Genomic DNA, 22,635 nt, shown 5'->3' on the forward strand with positions numbered 1-22,635 from the left:
GTTGAATTTGACAACACTGTCTATTGTCTGCAACAATCATTTTTAGTTCATAATTTCTGTCATAGGCAGCGCTGTCATCAATGATCCCAGGAATGTAAACAATAGTGGAAAAGTTTAGTCTTGGTTAGAAAATTTTTTGAGAATTAAAATCATAATCAACCTAATTTTGAAGTCACACTTTTAAGCTGCTCTCTTACTTTCAAATTCTCCTTTTAAAAGCTAACGTGAATACTCTCTAACAGAGGCAGACATTCAAATTATTTTAAGATATGTCTACATGGACTGCTCGATAAGAATCATCAGTGTTTTAAGACGAAGAGGATACGCTTATTCACTTAACTTGGAAAGATATTCAAATAATCTACTTACTTCTAAGATTAGTTACATGGGGAATCGCTCGACTGTGAACTTCAGCCACCATAATGGGTAATCCTGAGAAATGTTTCGTTCAGGTTCTGAATGAAAATGATGTCGATCTTAACTCTGTCTGCCGTTTGTGTTTTGCTGCAGAATCAAACCTAGTTTCCATTTCAGCCCAGCTTCACTCTGCTGAGCACCCTGATTGTACACCACTCACTGATCTTGTATATGCGTGTGTTCAGCAAGAGGTAAGAGTTTTTTTATGGAATGTTGTCCATATCCAATACCTAGTCTTGTTCAATACCGGCACCTGACGTCTTCGAATTCTCTGATTTACCCGTTAAATTTTTACCGGAAGGTTTATTTCTCTTCTAATAGCCTTCCTGGTGCTCCTACATCTGATAACAATGAAAGCCAATCCTCCTCATCACAATCTTCCTTTGTAAGAATAGAAACCTCAATTCTAACCCCCCTGAGTTGCAAAAGATAATCATCAGCTTAATGAAATTTCGGAAAAGGTAGGTACTTCAGCTGCTTCGGCTCACAGGCAAGGCCCTTGATTCAGCAGCCTGATTGTTGAAAATCTGTGTTTGTCGGGTAGACAAAGATGACATAGGTTGAAAGGCGGAACGTGATTGGTCTGCTATGTCTTATTGCTGCTGCATCATGCCTTTGTCAGGTGGAATGGACGAGACATACTGTCGAAAACATAAGAGGTGTCAGTAGCTTGTTGTGAGTTCCACCTGACATAGGCATGACAAAGCAGCGATAAGACATAGCCGACCAATCACATGTAAGTCCATCCGACAAACACAAAATTTCAACAATCAGGCTGCAGGGCCACCTTTCATCCTTGTGTCTGCTCAAGAACACATTTCTGTGAATCCAATTTCCAGTTATGTGCTCTCATTTAGAATCTGTCCAATCACCATCTCTGAGTAACAGTGGCCTGATTCTGTGCTTTACGTATTGCTACTGGGGCCTTTGCATAGATGGGTTTTAAATAATGTGTAGCATTTACCCTATGAATTTTAAGAGATGATCAATCTTGTCAGTAACCCCGTGAGTTGCTGTTAAAATTATGCTTTTTTATTATACGTTAAAAGGCTGATCACAGTGGATTCTTCCATTAGAATTGCTCATTTGCGACAAGTTACAGAATCAGGCAGCTGTTGCTCTCATTGCGATTGGGGTATATTTGTAAATGTGTGAAGCTGGTTTATGATCTGTATGTTTGTTGTATTTACAGGTGAAAGTAGATGACGAGTATCCACAGAACATCTGTCATACCTGTTTAAACTTTCTAGTTGCCTGGTCTGAATTCAAAAATAAATGTGTAAAAACTAGTGAGCTTTTCAAGAATTGGCACTCAATTAAAGTGCACCTGGAGAGCCTTGAGGTAAGTCAATGTTAAAAAATGTTTTTCTCTACATCTGGTTGTCATCAAAGGAGAAACTTTTTACATAAGTACGTTTTTCTATATTGATAGTAACCAACCAAAGCCTCTTTTTATTTTCAAGATGTAAAGTTGAAATAATTCAAGAAAATTCAAATTTATAAAATTCTCCTTAAGACGGCTATAAGACTTCAGAAGTTCTCCTATGAGTCCCTCTTCTCCCCCCCCTTTCTATTTTTCTTACAGAAGAATTACTGCAGTGTAATGCTGACATTATGTTCTAAGTGTTGAAAAATATGTTCCCTATAGCACTGAGATGTTCAAAAGAAACTGGGTGTTATGTTTTAACAACCAAGAGGTCAAATTGTTCTGATCACAGTTTGCCAGGAATTCAAGAAGACCAATCTTCATCGTCAATTGTGCATGTACGGTTTTTCTTTTCAGAGTAATGAAGACAGTGGCACAAAGAACAATGGTGTAAAATCAGCTGATCAGAAGGCTAGTGAAAATGAGGATTACTGGATTTTGGTTGTCGATGATGACTGCTCTGGAGACAAAAAAACGCCTTCCAATATCCGTAAGATTCTCAGATTTTTCCCTCACTCTCCATAATAATTTCACACATTATTATGATTGATCAGAAGATATTTATGGATAACAATGAAATTATCTATACCAAAACTTTCTGTAAGACAAGCATTGCACAATCCCTCTTGGTCTGGAAAACTCCAGAACTTTTTATCGGGAAGGGAGCTAAATATGATGTTAAGTATAATTCGTATCTTCTTATTGTTCCTCATCAACAATTTACTACAAGCAAACAAGTATGAATACCATTGTAATTAAGGGATTAAAAATAATTTATTTAAGAGCTTGTAGACCTAGAATTCTTGCAAAGGATCGGGTTTTTTCCCCCAATATATTCTGTATCAATTAAATCAGCCACTATTTGATACAGTGATTGTAAAAGTTTTGAGGGGAACTCTCTGTGTGTCAATCTGAAGAAAGCTGGAGCAGAATATTAAAATTAATAGCATTTTTGTATGCTGGTTGCATGGAAATTTTCTGCTGAGCCAAGGAAAAGTACTGAATGAACCTTCAAAAGTTGCCAAATTTCCTGAGATAAAATAAGAATTTTCTTGGTATTCAGGGAGGTTTCCCTCGAATTTTACCCAGAATATATTCTCTGCAATTATCAGCAATTTCTTATCATTCTACTTTACCTGAAAATTTCAAGTAAAATATTTGCCGGTAACTTTCCTGAAAAATAAATACTCTATCAGTGCGAATTTTGCAACCTTCAAGTTTTCGTATGGCATTTTTTCTTTGCTGTACCATAGGTTTTGAAGAGCCTGTGCAAAATTTGTCAAAAACATTCAGAACATATAGCTTTGTTGAAAGTGATATTGGCCAGAGGTCCAAAATGACAAACATGTAAGTAAATATTCTCCTTAAAAATTATTCAGTCTAAATATACCTACATAAATATTGCGTATTATATACCTATATAAATAGTGCACCACCCACCACAAGCTCTTACTTAAAGGGTGATGGGATGTTTTTATTTTATTTTTTATGAAATCTTGTTAACTGGCTGTGTACTCATGTAAACCTACTGAAGTGAAATAAAAATATTTGAATTTGAATTTGAATATTGCATGGTTGGATTTAAACTTTGAATAATGTTTGTTTCAGGATCAAATGTAATCTCATTGAATAGATTGGGAAACAACAAAACAGCCTCTCCCCAAAAAGTAAACCCACAACAAACCAGAAAACTACTCTCAAATACAAAGAAACTTGTATCCAATAGTGCTCCTAAAAAGGTAACCAGTTCAGCCTCAATTTCTCATTCTTTTTATTCTTTGTACTCTTTATTTTCCTAAAGCATTTTAAACCACCTTCGTTCATACATTCAGTTAATATGTATTTAGATAGTACACTGTGGAAAATTACTTTTTTATTTTAAGTTTGGCTCTTTGCTACTTTGAAATGATTATTAGATAATCTTGCTATTTATTCCAAGTGAAACCAGCCTGCTTCATTTCACTTGTTTTGCTGCGGTGCTGTGTCTATTTTTTTTTTGCTCTCACTTTCTTGGTTAGGTGTCCTGCTGGCTGCAGGTGAAGACTGAAGAAAATAAAAGCTAGGAAAAAAAGGATATGATGGATAAACTTGTAAATCATGCATCATGATCGTGGTTTTTCAAACTGTCCCCCTCTTTAATTTTTTCAGAGAAATGCACCAACTCAATTGACAGCAATTTTCACAAAGTACCTAATGATCAATAATTATAATCAATTTTCCAGTCAATTATTAAAGTATAACAGGACGTCTGCAATGTCACAAACCAAGGCATGACTCCTGGGTTTCATCTGTTGATATCTCAAGTAACAAAAAATAATAAAAGGCAACCCATCGTTGACTAAAAATGTTTGAGCAAAAACAATTGTATCAAACCAATAACCAATTACATCTCTGGTTCCTACCTGTTTACTCGTAAGTTAACAATACATCCAACAACTTAAATAAATCAAAAACTCTTGCTTGATAAATCTTGGAACCTCAGGAGTCCTTAATTTTCAGAACCTTTAGAGTTGTTTCGTGAAAAACTGACCGTGAGAAGTTTTACAATATTCATTTTCCCTCGTTCTTAAGCCTCATTAATAAGGACTCACTTGTCCATAAATTGTCAGCATTGCAAATGCATTTTGCTGGTTCCACACTCCGGCATTGTCAAAACGACATCACTGAGTTGCGCAAGGACCCGGTAAAATACATTTGCAATATTGACAATCTTCGTGTAAGCGAGCACCGATTTGAGTGCTTTTAAAATTATTCCTACGCAATTCTCGGAAATTTTTTTATTGAATGTTAATTTTGCAACATCTTATCATTAGTAAGAGTTTACCCAGTCAGGTAAAGCTGAAAAGAAACTCAAAAGTTTGTCTTGAAACTACATTTTCAATTTCTGTTTGTTTTTTAGGTTGTTACTTTTAGTTCTGACACAAACATGAAAGGTGTTTCAACGAAGGCAAGGAAGAACTTAGACCAGATACAAATGCTGATTGCTCAGAACAAATATCAAATGAGCAATGGCTCTATAGTGATCAACACTGCCGATTTAGCATCTATCAATGATAACACTGCCAATAAAAGTGTCTCTGGAATTAGGTCTGCTGGTGATTTACTGAGGCAGACATCTTTCGCATCAGACGATGATGGAGATGATGATGGTTCAAATACTTCAGAGAGCATCCCTTTGACCTCAAATTCTGCTGTTGATAGAATTCAGCAACTCATTGAGCGGAATGATGCTATCCTAAAAACATCAGCGGTATGTTCTTTTTCATGGTAATTCTATGGTGAAAATGAGAAGACATATATCTTCAAGTGGCTTCCCCAAAACTGTTATTTTATCTGGCTGGCAGAAATTCAAAGAGGCGTTATTGTTTAGAACTTTTACAGAATATTCTGTATTTGTATTCCAAACCCATAGGTGCCATTGCATCAAATGCTTTAAAAAAAAGGCTTTTGCCTTTTATAAGTGAAAAACCCTGACCAAACGTAACCCTTAAAAAGTTGCTATTATCCTAATTTTTTCTAAGTTGGCATAAAACTGAATTTGTTAAGCAAGTTGTTTCGTTCGTGGGTCATGGCACCGCAAATTGAGAAAAGGCGCAGAATTGGGTGGCAGGAGAGGAGAAACTGTGTGCGTTACAGAATACTGTCAAACTAGTTACAACCTGGTCTTCATTTCCTTCTCTTAAAAATAAAATTAGGTAACTGTAGGGTTCAATCTACTTAATTTTATCTATTATGGCAATTTGCTGATAGTTTTTTTTATAATAACAGGAACTATAATATTCTTTTAATCTGCTCTACGGCTGCTTGCTAATCATGATTGTCATACAGAAAGGGTTGTAAAATGTCAGTTTTCAATGATCACATTCTTCTTCACATTTACACGGTACCATAACAAATTAACATAAGGTAATATGACAGTCACAATCCATACGGAGTTATTTATTGATTTAATAATCCACAAATACCCATAGTAATGTGATAAGCGTCAATAGTTTGCTGTTCCAACACTGCAGGTGTCGGATTTCTCAGATTGATTTACTTGCCTATTGAAATAGTTTTAAAGTAAGTTGTGGGTTTAGAAATGCAGACTTAATTCTGAAGTTTTCATTCTTTGTTCTCTGTTGTACTCAGCTAATAACAGTTTTTATTTTTTTAAAATTCTAGGTTAGGGTGAGCAGGGCTCGCAAAGTATTCAAATCAGCCACTCAGCAGCAAACTCAGGCGAGTGTCTCTCCAGAAACTAGTTCCCACAGTGTTCAAAATTACCCCAAAAGTCGACGTAAAAACCAGCAAGAATCTCGGAAAAGGAAGCGCTCACATGGACCTCAACACAATATAGCGTATCAACAGAATATTGTATCATGTGACGTTTGTGGTGAACGGTTTTTCAACTATGAAAGTCTTCTACACCATGATCAAATTTCGCACATGGAGTATCCTCGCCTTTTCCAGTGTTCTAAATGTGAGCAGGAATACCTTACAGATGATCATTTAAACCTTCATATGATCTCATATCATGGCACTGAATCCAGTTCAGAAGATGAGGGAGGTGGTGCTAGTAAAAAAGGCAAATCCAATGTCCGTATTCGTAACTCTGGTGTACAACAGTCTGACAGTGAGTTGCAATCTATGAGTTGTGGAATCTGTGACGAAAAATTCATGACATTACCTGCCCTGAGAAAACACTTGGAAACGTGCGAAAACTCTGTATTACTTGTATAAAACTGTGTATTAGGATGTATCTTTTAGCCTATTAATAAATTCAATGTGATTATAAATTATTACTTCGCTTCCTCTTTTTTTGTCAAGAGACCTCAAAAACCGACCCGTAAATTCTATGTAGGGTACTAAGAACAAAGGAAATAAAGTGTGAGATACCTGTAATATATCCATAACGCCTCTTTTAAAGCACAATGGTCAAAAAAGAAAATCATGTATCAACATTTGCAAGTATTTAGCAAATTTTCAGTGAGTCCTCATCATTTTCACATTTTGTTGGGCGTTGCTCCTGCCCTTCGTTCTCCAAAAGTTCTACTGTCTGCCAGCCAGTGGGAAGGGCTTACTTACAATGGTCTTAAAGCAAAATAAATGCAACAAAAATGTACCCAAAATCGGTTTGCAGGGGTGAGTCTATCGTGAGTGTGGACTTAAAATCGCGGAAAATCAAAATCTTGGCTGATCCTAATTTCGAGATTTTGTAATTTGAAATTTTCATGGTAAATGCAAATTTTTTGACTGATTTTGATCGGCTGTTTTATTTATGTGTCCATTGAATCAGTTGAATGAAACGAAAAATAAAAACGTGAACCGATCAACACCGATTCAATGGACAAATAAATAAAAAAGCGGATCAAAATCAGTAAAAAACTTGCATTCACCATGAAAATTTCAAATTACGATATCTCGAAATTAGGATCAGCCAAGATTTTGATTTTTCGCGATATTCAGTCCACACGCACGATAGGCTCACCCCTTGCAAACCGTTTATGGGTAGGTTTTTGTTGTATTTTCTTTTTTTTTTTTGCTTCAAGACCACAACTTCTCACTGGTACTCATGAGTACAGATGGACATGCATGTCCATCAGGGATGAGCAGTACTGGCATACCCGGACATCATTCCTCATTTGCTGAGAGATATCAGGAGACACTTTCTTGCATTTTTGACTTAGAAACTCTGAAAATTTCAAAGTATGATACTGTATTGTTCGCCCTCTAAAAAATAGTGGTAGCGGAACTAGCCGAGATTTTTAAACATTGTAAACGAGGTGTATCGTCTGGTGATTATACCATCAAAAGCCATCTCTTTGTGGTTCCCTCTGTTATTGAGATTGAGTGAGAGACAGAGACCACCCAGTGTGTGTATCCAACGCACTTCTTTTCATCTCTTTTTTCAGCATTTCTATTTCTGGAGTGAGCTGTCATAGCTCGTCTCACCAAGTTCAGACAGCCAGTCCGTTGAACATTATCCTGAGTTTATCCCTCTTTAGTGCTTTTTTAATGTTTGCTATGGCACATAATTTATTTATTTCTTCATTTTCTTCCCTTACACAATTATTTGTACCCGTTGCGCTATTTCCAAAAAGTTGATGACTCTGGCAAAGCCTAATTCACTCTATCCGATTTTTCATTCAACTCTTGAATGCAACTTGTCAAATGAAAAGTTTGATAGTGTACTGACCGGTACGACCCGACCGAGCCGAGAAATCGACAATTTGATGAAAATTTGAATGTGATGTTACATTCAACTTTTCGCTCAACTTTTCATCTATTTAGCGCCGCCAATTGGATGTAAAATTGAATGAAAAGTAATTGAATCAAATTTTTTTGCTTTCAACTTTCCATCCAACTTCTCGTTCAATTATGTAGGATGAAACGTTTGATAGTGTGAATTGGGCTTTTATTAAGACAAAGTAACAACAAATGTATCATTTTTTAAAGTAAAATGCAAATTTCTCTTTTGAAAAATTGTGCTCAGGAAAGTACTGTCAGTGAAGTTTACTATCTTGAATGCTGTGGTTTCAAATCGCCAGACTTATTATTTAAGATGTTTGATCTCCTCATTTCTCGCATATGGTACCAAAATGACAAGTCAACCGGTCTTAATGTTTCATAGAGACTGAAAATATTACTCGAGCGTATTGGACCTACCTGGATTGAAAAATGACCGAGTAATGAGGTGCGCTAATTTGAATTTGCCGCGTTTATTATTGGCTGTTGTCGGAGTTGTCGGATGAAAGTATACAAAGGAATTTTAGGAAACATCATGGAAACCTTCATATCTTATTTTATTCTGAAATATTTTTCAGCTTGGCAACTTCTAAGTACGAATTACCAACTGTACAATAACTACTTTCATAATTTGATCATTCTGAACGGTTGAAAATCAAAATCAGTGGTTTTAAATGAGACATATTTTTTTCTATTATCCAATTAAGGAAGAAGTTAATTACCTAGACCAATGGTATTTCATATTTTTCAATAAAATACCGGATGAGTCTACATCTACAGGTTGCGTAAAGTTTGCCAATTTGCACTTTGTTTTCATTTTTCTTTTTCTTCTTCCTTATTTCTTATCGCCATATTGTTGTTGATCGTCCGCTCTCCTGTTATCTAGTTATCTATCTGTGTCAATAACTCATTATATATTACCAAGAAAGTATTTATGCCTCTGAAAAGTCTCCGGAATTCCTTTAGAAAGACTCAGTGGTGACACCTCTGAGTTTCATTTTCATTTCGCCTCTTTTTCATTTCTGCCTGGTAGTGTTCCTCCGAAGATGAAAGCTGTGTTAGATCGCCGCTCCATGATCAAGTACTGTAAATCAAGTATTGGGAGGAAAGAATTCTTTTGATGAACTCGCTCCTTATTTAATTTGAAACGGCAAGGGCTCTTCGTGATAGTACTCACTCGTAAGTTTACTACATAAATATTCTATGTTTTTTATTTTAATATAAATTCTTATCAGGAGGAACAACGCAGCTGAATGAAACTCGTCAGCTTTGTTTCATCTTTTGTGTTTGTGGACCCTCAGGCATCATTACATTGCAGAGCATTGGCTATGCTCTTACAGTTTCTCCTGAACCTTAACAGCAGAAGGCTCGGTCCACCTCAGGTAGCGCGGGTGAGGCAGGTCAAGTTCAAGTTCTACCATCTGGTTCATCCTCTGGACTATATACTGGTGTGATAGGCAATCACAATGCAACCTTGTGTAGTGGTCTTTTACAGTGAGAGAATCCTTCCCCCAAACCTTGACTCATCCATGCTCTGTTTTTAAGAGATGCCAAGCGGATAGGTGAGAAACAAACCGTATGGCAGCCGGAAGTTTTGAAAAAGAAGGATACTTCTGACGTTCACCTGTCTCATTCATGTCGAGGGTGCGTGCATTGATGCCCTGATTTAGCGGCAAAGGCAGATATTGGTGTAGGTGTTATGGAATTTTAATGTTATCTGACATCAGTTAGTTGCTAAGATCCTACGCAAAGCTGCAACACTAGGAACTGCTCATAGATTTATACATTGACTCTTTTTAAGAGTTCAGGGTCCCATAAAACTTATCTTGTGGCAGATTCACGCCAATCTGACCTTGGATAGATGTCTCCTGTCCATTCAAGACGTGGTGATGTTGATAGAGTTAAGAAGTAGCCACCTAAGCGCAGCATGTAAAATCTGTTGGTTGTGGGCTTCTAAAGTGAATATTTATGAAGTCTTAGTAATTCAAAGCAAAGAATGAGCACTATCGATGGTCAAGCTGTCAGGATATGATGGAATTGCTGGATCCTGGATTCAGATATGGATGAAAAAAGAACTTCTTCCCCTGTTCCTCTCGCAGTATTAGTAAAATCATCCTTTATTTAAGCATAAGCACTAAACTCCAATTGTCCTTCACACTTCTTGTAATACCTTAAAAAGATTTCAATCTGGTTTGCACCTTAATTTTTCAGTTTTGCAGTACTTTCATCAAGTTGGAAATATGCAAGAAGAAAACATGTTGGATAAAGAGCGGTTTGTGAGGTAAGGATCTTAGTAGTTAAGTTTCTCTTCATAGCCAAGTCATAAGCACAAAGTCACAGGGAATAGTTTTGATTATACCTACTTCATTGTGAAAACAGAGAAGCTACAAAATCAAGTGTAGACAAATCATCACTTAAGTCTGTGTGCCATATCGATCTGTATCAAATAAATACCCCACTATTCTGTGCAGCACAAATCGTCTCCTGCATGAAGGATGATATCTTGTCCACGCTGTTTCAGTATTTCCCAGGAAATTTAAGTTTTTCATAGGAGAACTGCAGCATAAATTAATTTGAAAATACTAGAGTCTTTTCTCACAAGAGTAAAAAAAATTACTAGAAATTTCAGGAAAATTCGTGCAACAGTTCAACTGTAAACAGATAGAATGGAAGTAAAATATACTGAAACAGCGCAATCAAGATATAATCCTTCCTGTGAAAGATGAGAAAGTATGGCTTCAAAAGTAAGGAACTGAATGAGGTCAGTTTTCAGTTGTTATGCAGTCCAACGACCCTTTACAAAGTTGGTTCTTTTTTGACCTAAAGGCATTACTTATTCAGTTTTTTTTACCCGAAAAATGTTTGTCCATGGGAGTGAAAACAGTTTTATTTTTACTTGTCAGCATAGTGTCCCTGTATTCGAACCTGTTTCTAGGTAATAGAACAAATTTAAGAGTCTTAATATCTATTATTAAATTATGGCAACATATTTATTTAACTGCTGTTTCATCTTGAAATAGTCATTAAAAAATTGCGATTACCTTTGACTTCTTTTGGCCCAACTGTAGGGAGAACCATTGTGAAATAGAACGCCGGAGACGCAATAAGATGACTGCGTACATCACGGAGCTATCAGATATGGTACCAACCTGTAGTGCATTGGCAAGGAAACCAGACAAGCTTACAATTCTTCGAATGGCGGTGGCGCACATGAAAGCATTGAGAGGTGAGTTATGGAAACAGTCAGCTTTAGGTTTCTCAGTCAAGTGAAAGCTTGCAAGAATTTTAAAACCTTGCAAAGAGGAGGAAACAATTTTTCCATTTTACCAAAAATGTCACCTATTTTTTCCAAACTTATTAAAGTACATTTACTAAAGCAGGAAAATTTTATTTGCACATGTGTAGTTTTGAAACCCAAGCCAACGTACCGCAGCCAACTTTTTCTCGCCATCTGACACTTAGCCCCAAGGCAAAAATTGAGATTTGCTTCATTTTAGGCCTTTAAGAATCCTTCAATTTTTAGAGCCTGTTTTTGGAGGCTGTGGGTTTGTCTCCAATCTTAAGATTAGCCTCGCCTCACGTCCCAAGTTTTGCCACACATTAGCCGAGGATCGTGAGATTGATCATTTCTTAGCACCCCTGCTTTTTGACTGATAAAAGAACGTACTTACATCCCAACACATGTCGGACTACTGTTTCATCTATTTTTTGTTGGCAATAGGCACAGGAAATACCAATGACGGTGTTTATCGACCCTCTTTTCTAACGGATGAAGAGTTGAAACATCTGATCCTTGAAGCTGCAGATGGGTTCCTGTTTGTGGTATCGTGTGTGTCAGGGGACATCATTTACGTTTCTGACTCAGTACGGCCTGTTTTGAGTCATTCTCAAGTAAGATATTTTTGTTCAATTTTCATATTTTGGAAATCAGAATTTCTAGGTATATTTGAAATACATAGCTGAGCATTAACCTTTATCAATCATATCGTTCTATATGAACAACTTTGCACCGAAGGAATTATTGGATCGTGCAAATTAAATCTTGCGCTTTATCCATAAGAATATTCTTTGCTCAAAATCCCTCTGAGTCTCAGGTATGCTTATATGCTTAGGGTGACAAACTCTGGAATATTCATTGAAAACCTGGAAAGGTTTGGGGAATAGTCAGGGAATTTTGCCAAGGAACTTAAAATTCTTTCCTCTGGCCATTGATCATTTGCTACCGCAGCCGTGCGCACTCTTGACGAAAACTTAAACTTCGGTCTTCAAATACTCAAATTTTGAATTTTTTTAATTTCAAGAGCATTTCGCTAAATATTTTTATGATGAGTATTTTTATGAGAAATTATGCCGAAAAATAACTCTGAAAGTCATTGAAAAGTCACAGAGTTTTTAGTCCAAAACCCTGAAAAGTCATGCAATTTGAAATGCAAGAAAACGAGTCACCATTAAAGTATGCAGTTTCTTTCAAAAGTTAAGACAAATTATTTTTAAGCTTAGCTCATGATAACAAGTCCTTTTTTATCAACGAAGCGAAAGACTCCTATTTTTTCAACTCATTCTATGATAGAATCAGTGAATGCACTATTGTATCTGGAATATTTTTGTTTCCCCTATTGAGTAATTATCTATTGAAGTCAGATTCCATCTTCCCGCAAGCCAATAGACGTTTGCATCACATTTCTAACTTACGAAGTTATTTCTGCATTTCAATTTTGATTTTAAACTTACACAATGCCATCACAATTGTTTAAGCCTGTTCAGGCTAAGCAAGTGAAATTGTATACCTACTAATTGGATATTTTCATAGCAAATATTCATAAGTCAAAAGAATTTCAGTGCAGCCTGACATTATCTGGTACCAAACCCTTTGACCACTGTTATCCATTGTTATTGTTGTCTGTCTCATCGTACAGCACATTTTGTTGTTTCTTTGCCACATATACCTAGTTTCTTTTGCATTATAAAACGGAGTTTATCTCTGAAATATTGATTAGGTTTTGCTTTGGAAAAGGTAACATATAGTTTACGTTTGGTTCGAATTTGCAGAGTGACTGGTTTGGTGCTAGCTTGTTTGACTTCGTTCATCCAGACGATGTTGAGAAAGTCAGAGAACAGCTTTCAACCATCGAATCTTCAAACTCAGGCAGAATTTTAGATCTGAAAAGTGGAACTGTGAAGAAAGAAGGTCATCAGTGTGAGTAGCTACATATTTTATATTTCTTGCATCAGTTCAGTAAAAATTACCTCATCACAAATAATTGAAGTGCCGAGTACACAAGGGGCCTTTCTAGGTTGCAGTGTCTCTGAATCTCTGCTAGCGTTCATCAATTATGATCAAAGCAAATGTAGATAATTCATCAAAAGTTTCAAGGAGTATTCTTCATGATATTACAATATTCTAAATGATCATCTTTAGAAAATTCATGTAGTGGTTTGTTCTCTAAAATATAAATTGGCAGTGATGATTCAGAAACACCGCAATCAAGAAGTCCCTTTTTGGACCCAACACCTCCATTCAAAGGAATCAAATTCGAATCCAATATTTTTTATTTTAAGGGCTCTCTATTTTCAACTCAAACAGACTAATGAGATGCGCATCACAGAGTTTTGTCCAATGGGCAATTAAAAATTTTCACAGTGAGGAAAGATTTACTATGCACCACTAATTTTTGGTTGCCACTACTCGAATCAACAACAAGTTCAAAAAATTTGCCACTGATGAATGTATTTACTTGTAAGCGAAAATGCTTTTGATCGTTATTAGTAAAGAATCTTCTCTCATTGAAATTTTAACACTAAACATTACTTCGAACAAGATCAAGCAATGTATGTAACATGTGACTGTTGTGGGTCATTCCAGATGGAAGGCAAATCTACAAAACCTTGAATCTTATTTGCAGGGTTTCAAAAATCCCGCTTTTAATTATTTTTTAAAGAGGATGTCTTCAGTAATCCTCGTACGAAAATATGTGATGATGGTATACACTGTACATGATACTGCATGTATGTAGTTATGTATGTATGCACATTTGTATAGATAATAAACATCAAGAATTTCTCCTTTTCAGCTGCAATGAGGGTATGCATGGGTTCTCGGCGAGGGTTCATTTGTCGGATGAAAGTTGGAGCTGTTCCTCCTGATACGATGGCTACTGGACATCTTAACCGAAACAAACAAAGAAACACGCTCGGTCCCTCTAAAGATGGCCATAACTATGCTGTTGTACATTGCACAGGCTTCATCAAGAACTGGCCCCCTAATGGTCAGTTTGATAACCCCTTAAATGGTATTGTATCCATGCTTTTATACAGTTTTTCATCTATATTTTTACTTAACCCAACAAATTTAAAATCGGCCAGTAGCATTGAGTCATTAATAATTGTTAAGGAACGAGGGCATAGTTTGACGTGAGTTTAAATCCAGAATCATTATTTTGCTCTTCAACAAGAGCTTTCACTCTCCCTCTCAAATTTGTACTAATAACTTTTTTCTATGGTGCCTTGAAATATTCCTAAGAGGTTTCTAGGCTCAATTTTAATATTGAAATTCAATTATCTCTATCTAAATGAGATGGGTGTACAGAACAAAACTCAACATCCAAAAGTGCCAATCTGTGTTATTCAAAGATAATTATGAATGGTGAAAAATAGAGGCTTGCTTTAAATCCATGGTTAAATGGTTAATTTATAATTTATATCTATGGTGTAATCGAAGACATTCTTAATAATCAGTTTCTTTAAGTTGTTTCGATCGTAAAAACTCTTATAATGTATGGATATTCGTTTCTTTTCAAGGAGTTCAAATAGATCAGAATATCGATGTCGATTCAAAACAATGTTGTCTTGTGGCTATTGGACGTCTACAACTTACCTCCATGCCGAACACTACTGACCTCTCTGAAGGAAGTTCTAATGCAGGTTAGTAACATCGAAGATTACAGTAAAATTTTAATTTATTTGTTCGTCAGCAACGGCCATAAAATCTTGTAAATCCGGTAAATTAAACAACCACCACTAAAAAATTTTGATTCTTTAATAGTTAAGTTGAAACAAGTCCGCCTGGACGGCTCAGTGAATCGGGAGCATGGACAAGTAAAACACAAAGGCTTTAAGGAACATACTGGGGGCACCGACCGACCAAACACCTTACAGAGAGAAAAAGACGAACAATAAGAAATTACCTCGAAAGGGCAATATCTTCCCGAAAAAATATACTCACATCACTGCGGACTAGAGATGCATGATCACGGGCTAAAACAATATTAACTCAAGTAGCGTCTCTCTGATCCATCCCTCTCTCCATCCAGCACCCAGCTCTCCCATTGGTGGATTAAGTCATGTGATGGGGTCCCCCAATGGGAACATAGATCCTAGACAGAGACAGGGAGGGAAACAGACTTAGCCATACATATTTATATGTCACAAAGTGACTTGGCAATATGTGAAAAATTTGATTTCCACCAAGATTTTTATATTTTTAATGATTATTTAGGTTGTATCATGGGTGATAAATTTCCTTTTAAAAATGTTCTAGTCAGGTTGTGTCTAAATACGTCTAAATTTTAGTTAAACAATGTTACTCAGTATGAAGGTGGTCAGATTCGCAAGTCATGAAGACTTGAGATGGTTTGTTTGTTATGGTATGTTTTTCCCCGCCTAAAATAGACAAATGACAATCACAAATCAGGAAAATGATTTCAAAGTTAATCATTAATTGCGACTCTATTTTCTTCCTTTTTTTAGTGTATGTACTTTATTTTCTAATTTCAGAATTTATCTCACGCCATTTTATTGATGGCAAATTTTCATTTGTTGATCAAAGAGTTATTGGAATCCTTGGTTACACACCTGCGGAATTATTAGGCAAATCCTGTTTTGATTTTTTCCACCCTGATGACGTCTCCCATGTAAAAGAGAGCTTTGATCAAGGTAAGAATTTTAATTTAATACCTCTTAATTTATATATCTGAATGAAAAGTCCAAATTGTAATTGCGATTTTCAATAAATTTCATCATTTTCTTTTTTGTATGTGATTTGTCCCATCCATTATCTTGAACCAAAAGCTTCCAGTTTTTTAGAGTTTATAAAAAGTGCAAAAACTATTGATATTAAAATCTATAATCAGTGAGAAAAATAGCAAAGCTGAGCATACAATTGCAAAGCTCTGTAAAAATGTAAACCTCCACCACCTGCGAGATTGGTTAACAAAACTTTCTAGTAGACATTTTTTTTATCCTAATTATTCAATCAGAATGTCTGTCTCTTGTATCCGTAGGTTAATCATGTAATTTCTGATCACATTATTATGTTTAAGCTGCGACGGCAGTGAGTTCTACTCCATTATTTTAATTAAATCCATTTGTTTTGGTCTGAATACGTTTACCTTGTTCTTCAATTCTATGTACCCTAGCTTTAATGTGGCTCTTTAAATTTCTTCTCTCTGCTCCTCAACAGTTCTAAAATCCAAAGGTCAAGTGATGTCTGTGATTTATCGGTTTCGCGGAGGTAATAGGACAGACTATGTGTGGCTACGCACATCAGCCTTTGCTTTCTTAAATCCCTACACTGAAGAGATCGAGTACATCATTTGCACAAACACTCTTGCAAAGTAAGTCATGGATTTTTATCTTTTGAATAAATCTCTTATCATCCAAGTAGTATTCAAAAGGAATTTCAAAGGATTCTATTTACCAAGAGGAAGTCAAGAAATTCATTCGGAGCTAATTTTTTCAAAATGTAAAAATGCTCTGAAAATGCTTTGAAGTCGGGAAAGGTGGAACATCCGAGGTTAGCCATTAACTCCTCAGGTTTTGAGAGTTTCGCTTTGTTAGAAATACTGGTTCACCTTCGCCATCTGTTCACTTGAGGGTTGAACAAGGCTATTACTATTTGCATAATCCTATCAGTTTGGAATACAGCAACCCAAAGCATTGATTAATGATTTGTGAGTGGTCGGTATGGTTGAGGATTTGAATAACAATAGGGAGCTGGAAAGGAAATGAGGCCACAGGTAGTTGTTGGAGAGGATTTGGATGGAATTTGGATGCATTGCCTAGGCTTGAATATGACACCCTCACTCTAGGTGTGTCGAATAAATAATTATCAAACTTACAGTGATAGAAGACATGCAGGTTTCTTTTCAGTTGAATTTTGCAACTAGAATATTTGTGTTTCTCATAGCATCTTTACCCTTTTCTACCCGCTTTCCTTTGATTTTTAATAATTTGACTCCGTATTTTCAGATCTTTACAATCTTCTGGAAATTCTGAATCAAATGAACAAGCGACATATCAGCCAACTGTAGATTATAGCATGCAGCACAGATACGCTGGATCAGGTTCTCAGATCATTCCAACTCCCCATCAACATATCCATTGTGAGTATATATAATCTCCCCTTGAAAAGAAGTGTGGTAACTTTAAATGGATGCGACCCGATTTTGTCATCTGATAATCTCTAATCTAATTTAGAAAAATTGTACAAAAATGGTATGGTACCTCGAAAAATGTTTGGTCTAAATTATTGCTTTGTCGTCACTTTTACATTAAAATAAAATATACAAGACAGAATCAGAAATAGGAACGGAATCAGACACGGAGCAAAATCACACACAAAACATTTTTCTAAGCATCTTTGCAAGGTTTTTTAATATTTGTAGAATTATCTCTAGTAATTTTAGTCAGATAACATATTTTAGTTTCGAGTCGGAAGGTGCAATTCTAGCAGAGAGGATTCTTTGGCCTAAAATTAAATTGTACTCAAAGAAAAGAGAAGCTGACATAGGTCACTAACTTTGAACCTCTCAGACACAAATCGAACGTTGCCTAGAGGCACTACTGTCGCCAGCAGGATGGCTGTTGATTTTCATTGCTCACAATATAGCTCCTTTGACTCTTTTTCCGCGGAAAAAGGCCTGGAAAAATTTTCATTTTGGCCTGGAAAACCTGGAAAAGTCAGGAATTTTTTTTTCCAAAATCGGCTGGGAACCCTGATAGAGGTACGCCCCTTTTTCAGAGGAGCATAGATGTTGGCGATGATAACCAGGCTTCGAGGGTCCATTTGCTGAAACTGAAAAGCTCTTGTCAACCAGCTGTACTTGAACTATTTTTGCAGCAAACCACATCAAACTTGAAGATGACCATTTCCGAATTCCCCTTGATCAGTTTAATTGACTCCTAAGACAGAATAGCCGTTGCAATAAAATAACAGTAAAAATATCATAGTTCAATGCCATTTTTTTTCAAGTTAGGTATTGTTATCCTCCAAATTTTAACCTTTTTTCCATTTTGTTCAACAGCCAATAGCCCTCTTCAAACTCAGCAAAGCATCTACCAGCAGGCAGCTTCAGAAACTTATCATTACAGGCAGATAAGCCCATCTGGATCACCCTCTAGTTCAACTTACACACAGCTGGGTGGTGGCATTCGTCCTAACATCATCCCACCATCTACTACATATCATAGTGTATCTACTCCATCCACTAATTCAGGTTTGAATCTCAAAATTTCTTATTTTTATATTCCCAAAAGGCAAGCTTAAAAATTTTAATCTATATTTGAACTGTGTTGAACAGAAAGGAACCAAGCCACATCAGCTATTGCCAAATTTAACAGGGCAATACAATTTTTTACAAGAGAATATTTGTGCAGATTCCTCTGAAATTGTTAAGGAGTTTGTTTCGTACTATGGAGAAAATTCACCGACACTTGCACACAAATCGGCACAACTGTTTTCATGTATAAAATTAAATTGCCCAATTAAATTTGGCAATAGCTGATGTGGCTTGGTTCCTTTCTGTTAAACACGGTCCATTTATCCTCTGTCCTATCTTCTCCAAGAGAGGGCTTATGGAGAAAAGTATAAAGAAATGTATTTAGGCTCTGAGGTTAGATGAAAAGGAGGAAGAATTTGAGAGCTGTAAGTCAAAAATAAAAGTGTCTACCTCTCCCGAAGCACAATTTCTGAGGCATTTGTACTCCACTTAATTTCCTCCTAGATTTCCTTTGAATATTTTTAATAAAGAACAATAGTTCGTTCTTCATTTTTTACAGAGTCACTCAGCTCTTGGAGCAACCACCCATGACAGTTTCAGCTCTCTTTTTGCAACACCAAAGAACACTCAGAAGTTCCATCCAAATTCATAAGTTCAAAATTCACAAATTTTGCATGAAATTCAGAACTTACAAGGGGGACTTTCCAAGCTGCCGCCTCCAATCAGGCTGAAAAAATTAGTACGAACTCTTTGGATGGATCCATCAAAACCGTAACTTTCTGTTTTTTCCTATGCGCCCTGGAAACACCCTAAAAAAATTCCGAAAAGTCCAGTTTTGAGCGCGTGAAGACAGTGCGCCGGGAGGACTGGGTGAGTGCTACTTCCCCTTGCCTAGTCCTCCTGGTGCACACTGGGTGTCCGGCGCGCACTATCCATGCGCGCTCAAAATCGGACTTCTCAGAATTTTTTATGGTGTTTCCAGGGTGCATTGGAAAAAACAAAAAAACACAGGTCTGATGGATTCATCCAGAGTTGGAACGAATTTTTTCAGCCCGATTGGAGACGGCAGCTTGGGAAGTTCCCCTTATTAGTTACTTATTTTTAAAATAATTAACCTCTCTAATCAATTCTACTATATGCAGGTATCTGGGCATGGCAAGCGGGCAATCACTCTGCTGACAGTGGGCACGGTTCATCAGGTGGACCCACCTCTACTCCACACGCTCCTCCGCAAGAACTTGATATGATGATGCTAGACCACCTTGGGCAGACATCCTTCGAAGATCTAAATATTTATCATGGGTCCTTTGACTAATTACAATGTACCTGCAAAATGTAAATATCTCAATAATTACATTTCTACTCTTTCTTTGAACATTTACTATGTTCAAAGAACTCTGAATTGCCCACCCTAGAAAATAATTTTCCCTTCATCCACATATCAAGACTTTCTCAGGGAGAAATTTTCTCCTGTTGACTACTATATCCTTGGAATCCAATATCCCGCAGAATGTCTTTGAAAATATTTGTTCCTTCCAACTATCATCTGATTGTAGGTGGTAGTATTTAACTAATTTCTTTCTTCTTTTTTCTCTCGTTAAGTCCAATGTACCTCTTCATTTGGCGTATGCCGTCAAATGTTTTAAAATTACTTTTGATTTATATTTTTGGCTTATCAAATATGTCCTTTTTGTTCCGTAAGGCAGTCATCAAGACGTTTCATCTCTTGTGGTATTCTCAATTTGTTTCTTGGTGACTTCTTTTGGTACCGTAATCTTAGTTGCATATTATTTCTACTCCAGAGGATCTTCCATAATGTGATATATTTTCTGTCCTTTGGTATTTTCTGTCTTTTTTTTCCTGATTTGCCTAATGCTGTCATAAAAGCATTCCATTTAGGTGTTCGCAGTTCATTTTTTGCCGTATTTTTTATTTTGGTATCTTACAATTAGTTGTAATTTTAATGTATAATTTATTTTCTATTATACTATTTATTCTAACTTAGCAAATGCTGCAGCTGTGTCAGAATTATCAGCCCTTTAACATGGATATTTTCCCCTACAAGGTTTCAGTTTTAGTATGTTGACTGTAGAATCCACTTAGTGGTGGCATCAAGCAACTGTGTGTTAGAGGTGGAAAATTGCTGTGATCTCAATTTTTGCGTAAGCCTCTGGCTTTAATCTTCAGGCTTATTTAATCACTCATAACTTGCATGTTTCTTTCCTCTTTGGAAAAAATGGCATCTCAGTTTGTGAGTAATTTGTTTAACTTTTCATATCAGTTTTGTTCTTAGTACATAGTAATTTCGTTAATTTAGTTCAAACTCATTATATCATGTTATATTTTACTTTGATTAGTCTCATCCTTCGAAATCAGTTTCTTTTGACGGTTCCATGGGTGTTAAATTCAAAATCATGCTTTTATTTATGTGATGATGAAAAATTTAGAAGCCCTCACTAACAAGGGAACTTTTCACACTGCCTCCTCTGATTACGATCAAATTTCATTCACGGATTTTTTTGATGATTTCATTCAGCATATTTTTCTATTACTTCTGAAGTATCAAGAAGTATGACGAGGCTTAGAAAGACAAATAATTTTGGATGGAATCCAATGTAGAACTCAAACCTGTATCCTGTTTATCTCCAACGCTCCTTCTTACCGGTAGGAAAAAGGGCAGGCCTATGTAACTGCAACTAGATTCTTACTGTACTTTTTCCCTTTACCAGGATTTTAATGGCTACATGTCATCTTCTTATTATTCAATTTTTCGCTCTGCTCTTAAGGCTCATTGGGGAAATCATACATAAATATGTGAAATAAAATCCTGCAAAAAACTGTCGGGAAAAAATTTGAGCCTGATCGGAGGCAGCAGCCAAGGCAACCAGAACCCCCCTTGAAAATCTTTTTTCAATATTACTAACTATATTAATTGACTTTAATAGTCATGTTCATAAAAACTGATGTGCTTGTAACTTTTTAAATTTCTAGCCCTACAGTCTAACTTTAGAATCTAGCTTTACAAGTATCATAGCTTCGTCTTCAGCTCTGAATAATGGACTATTCAAAAACCTAGAACTTTTCGGGAAACCCATGGAAAATGAAATAATAGATGCTTTTTCCTCCATATAACACCTGTTTTCCCCCAATGGAATTGAATGAAAATTCTGTTATGTTTCAGTACTATCTAACATACTTGTAATGATTTCAATTGATCTAGTTTTTACAGTGTTTTTTGTGCCTCCGAATTTCAGAGTGAAGTAATTCAGATTGTAAAGGAAACATCTATGTAATGTAACGATGAACTATTTTTGGTATGAAATCTACCAAAAAAAAAGGGAACAAAAAACATGTAATGATTGACTTGTGATAAATGATGCTGAGTAATAATTTAACAAAGCCTGTAATACAAATTATTTTAATCATAGATTTGATGATTTGTAATAATCAACTATATTCAAGAGTGTTATAAAAGCTTTTCTCTCGAGAAGTTCTTGATTATGCAGTTTGTAACTCTTTTCATCACATCATTTTTCTCTTAGGTTAACTAACCAAGTATTCGACAATGTTGAACATGTATAATTGACTGAGCCAGTGTATAAACTTGTTACTCTTGTAAAATTTTTGTGACTTCAAGATTTGAAAATTATGAGGGCCTTTAAAACAATGTTTGAACTGGTGCTAGAAAATGTAATCCTGATTTTTCATTTTGCACTCATGACACTTAGAAATCAGCCCTTCTGGAAATAACCGTGATCTAAATTTTTTCTAAAAAAAATTCCACTCAACAAGTTAATGCTCCAGATTCGTCAATCAAACTCTAACATATTTCTCACCTTCATTTACCTACTCATATCTGTCTCTGTACCCAGATCTACCTTATTTTATCCTTTTTGAGGGGTTCAGAAGCCATAGATAATGAAGTACATGTAAAGATGCTTTATCCGTGCAATTCAGTCCTGTTCAATGTACTTTTTGCATTAAACAATTTTCTATTTTCTATTCCTTGATTTGATATATTTTCTCCTAGTTCCCTTAAAATACTTTCATAGCCAGCCGTTTACAAAG

The 22,635-nt window shown here is 36.0% G+C and overlaps 2 protein-coding genes across 5 annotated transcripts; both read left to right on the forward strand.

Moving 5' to 3' along the window:
- Positions 1 to 75: 75 nt before the first annotated feature.
- On the forward strand, positions 76 to 6,624 carry LOC109042532 (uncharacterized). Its single transcript, XM_019059337.2, has 6 exons — positions 76 to 608; positions 1,610 to 1,759; positions 2,201 to 2,333; positions 3,452 to 3,582; positions 4,743 to 5,093; positions 6,008 to 6,624. Exons 1-6 carry the CDS (start codon positions 423 to 425, stop codon positions 6,563 to 6,565), a joined length of 1,509 nt encoding a protein of 502 aa, XP_018914882.2. The 5' UTR covers positions 76 to 422; the 3' UTR covers positions 6,566 to 6,624.
- A 2,291-nt stretch (positions 6,625 to 8,915) lies between these two features.
- On the forward strand, positions 8,916 to 22,569 carry LOC109042514 (aryl hydrocarbon receptor nuclear translocator homolog). 4 transcript variants are annotated; one of them, XM_019059306.2, is made up of 12 exons: positions 8,916 to 9,250; positions 10,283 to 10,352; positions 11,140 to 11,297; positions 11,793 to 11,962; positions 13,121 to 13,268; positions 14,143 to 14,361; positions 14,870 to 14,992; positions 15,845 to 16,003; positions 16,530 to 16,683; positions 17,318 to 17,451; positions 18,373 to 18,564; positions 19,710 to 22,569. In XM_019059306.2, exons 2-12 carry the CDS (start codon positions 10,312 to 10,314, stop codon positions 19,880 to 19,882), a joined length of 1,671 nt encoding a protein of 556 aa, XP_018914851.2. In that variant the 5' UTR covers positions 8,916 to 9,250; positions 10,283 to 10,311; the 3' UTR covers positions 19,883 to 22,569. The 4 variants fall into 4 exon arrangements, with proteins under 4 accessions (XP_018914851.2, XP_072157527.1, XP_072157530.1 ...); XM_072301426.1 differs by having other exon boundaries at positions 10,283 to 10,351; positions 11,127 to 11,297; XM_072301429.1 differs by having other exon boundaries at positions 10,283 to 10,351; positions 11,127 to 11,297; positions 14,143 to 14,337.
- Positions 22,570 to 22,635: the final 66 nt, after the last annotated feature.

Source organism: Bemisia tabaci, chromosome 6, assembly GCF_918797505.1.
Source record: "Bemisia tabaci chromosome 6, PGI_BMITA_v3".
Taxonomy (NCBI): Eukaryota; Metazoa; Arthropoda; class Insecta; order Hemiptera; family Aleyrodidae; genus Bemisia; species Bemisia tabaci.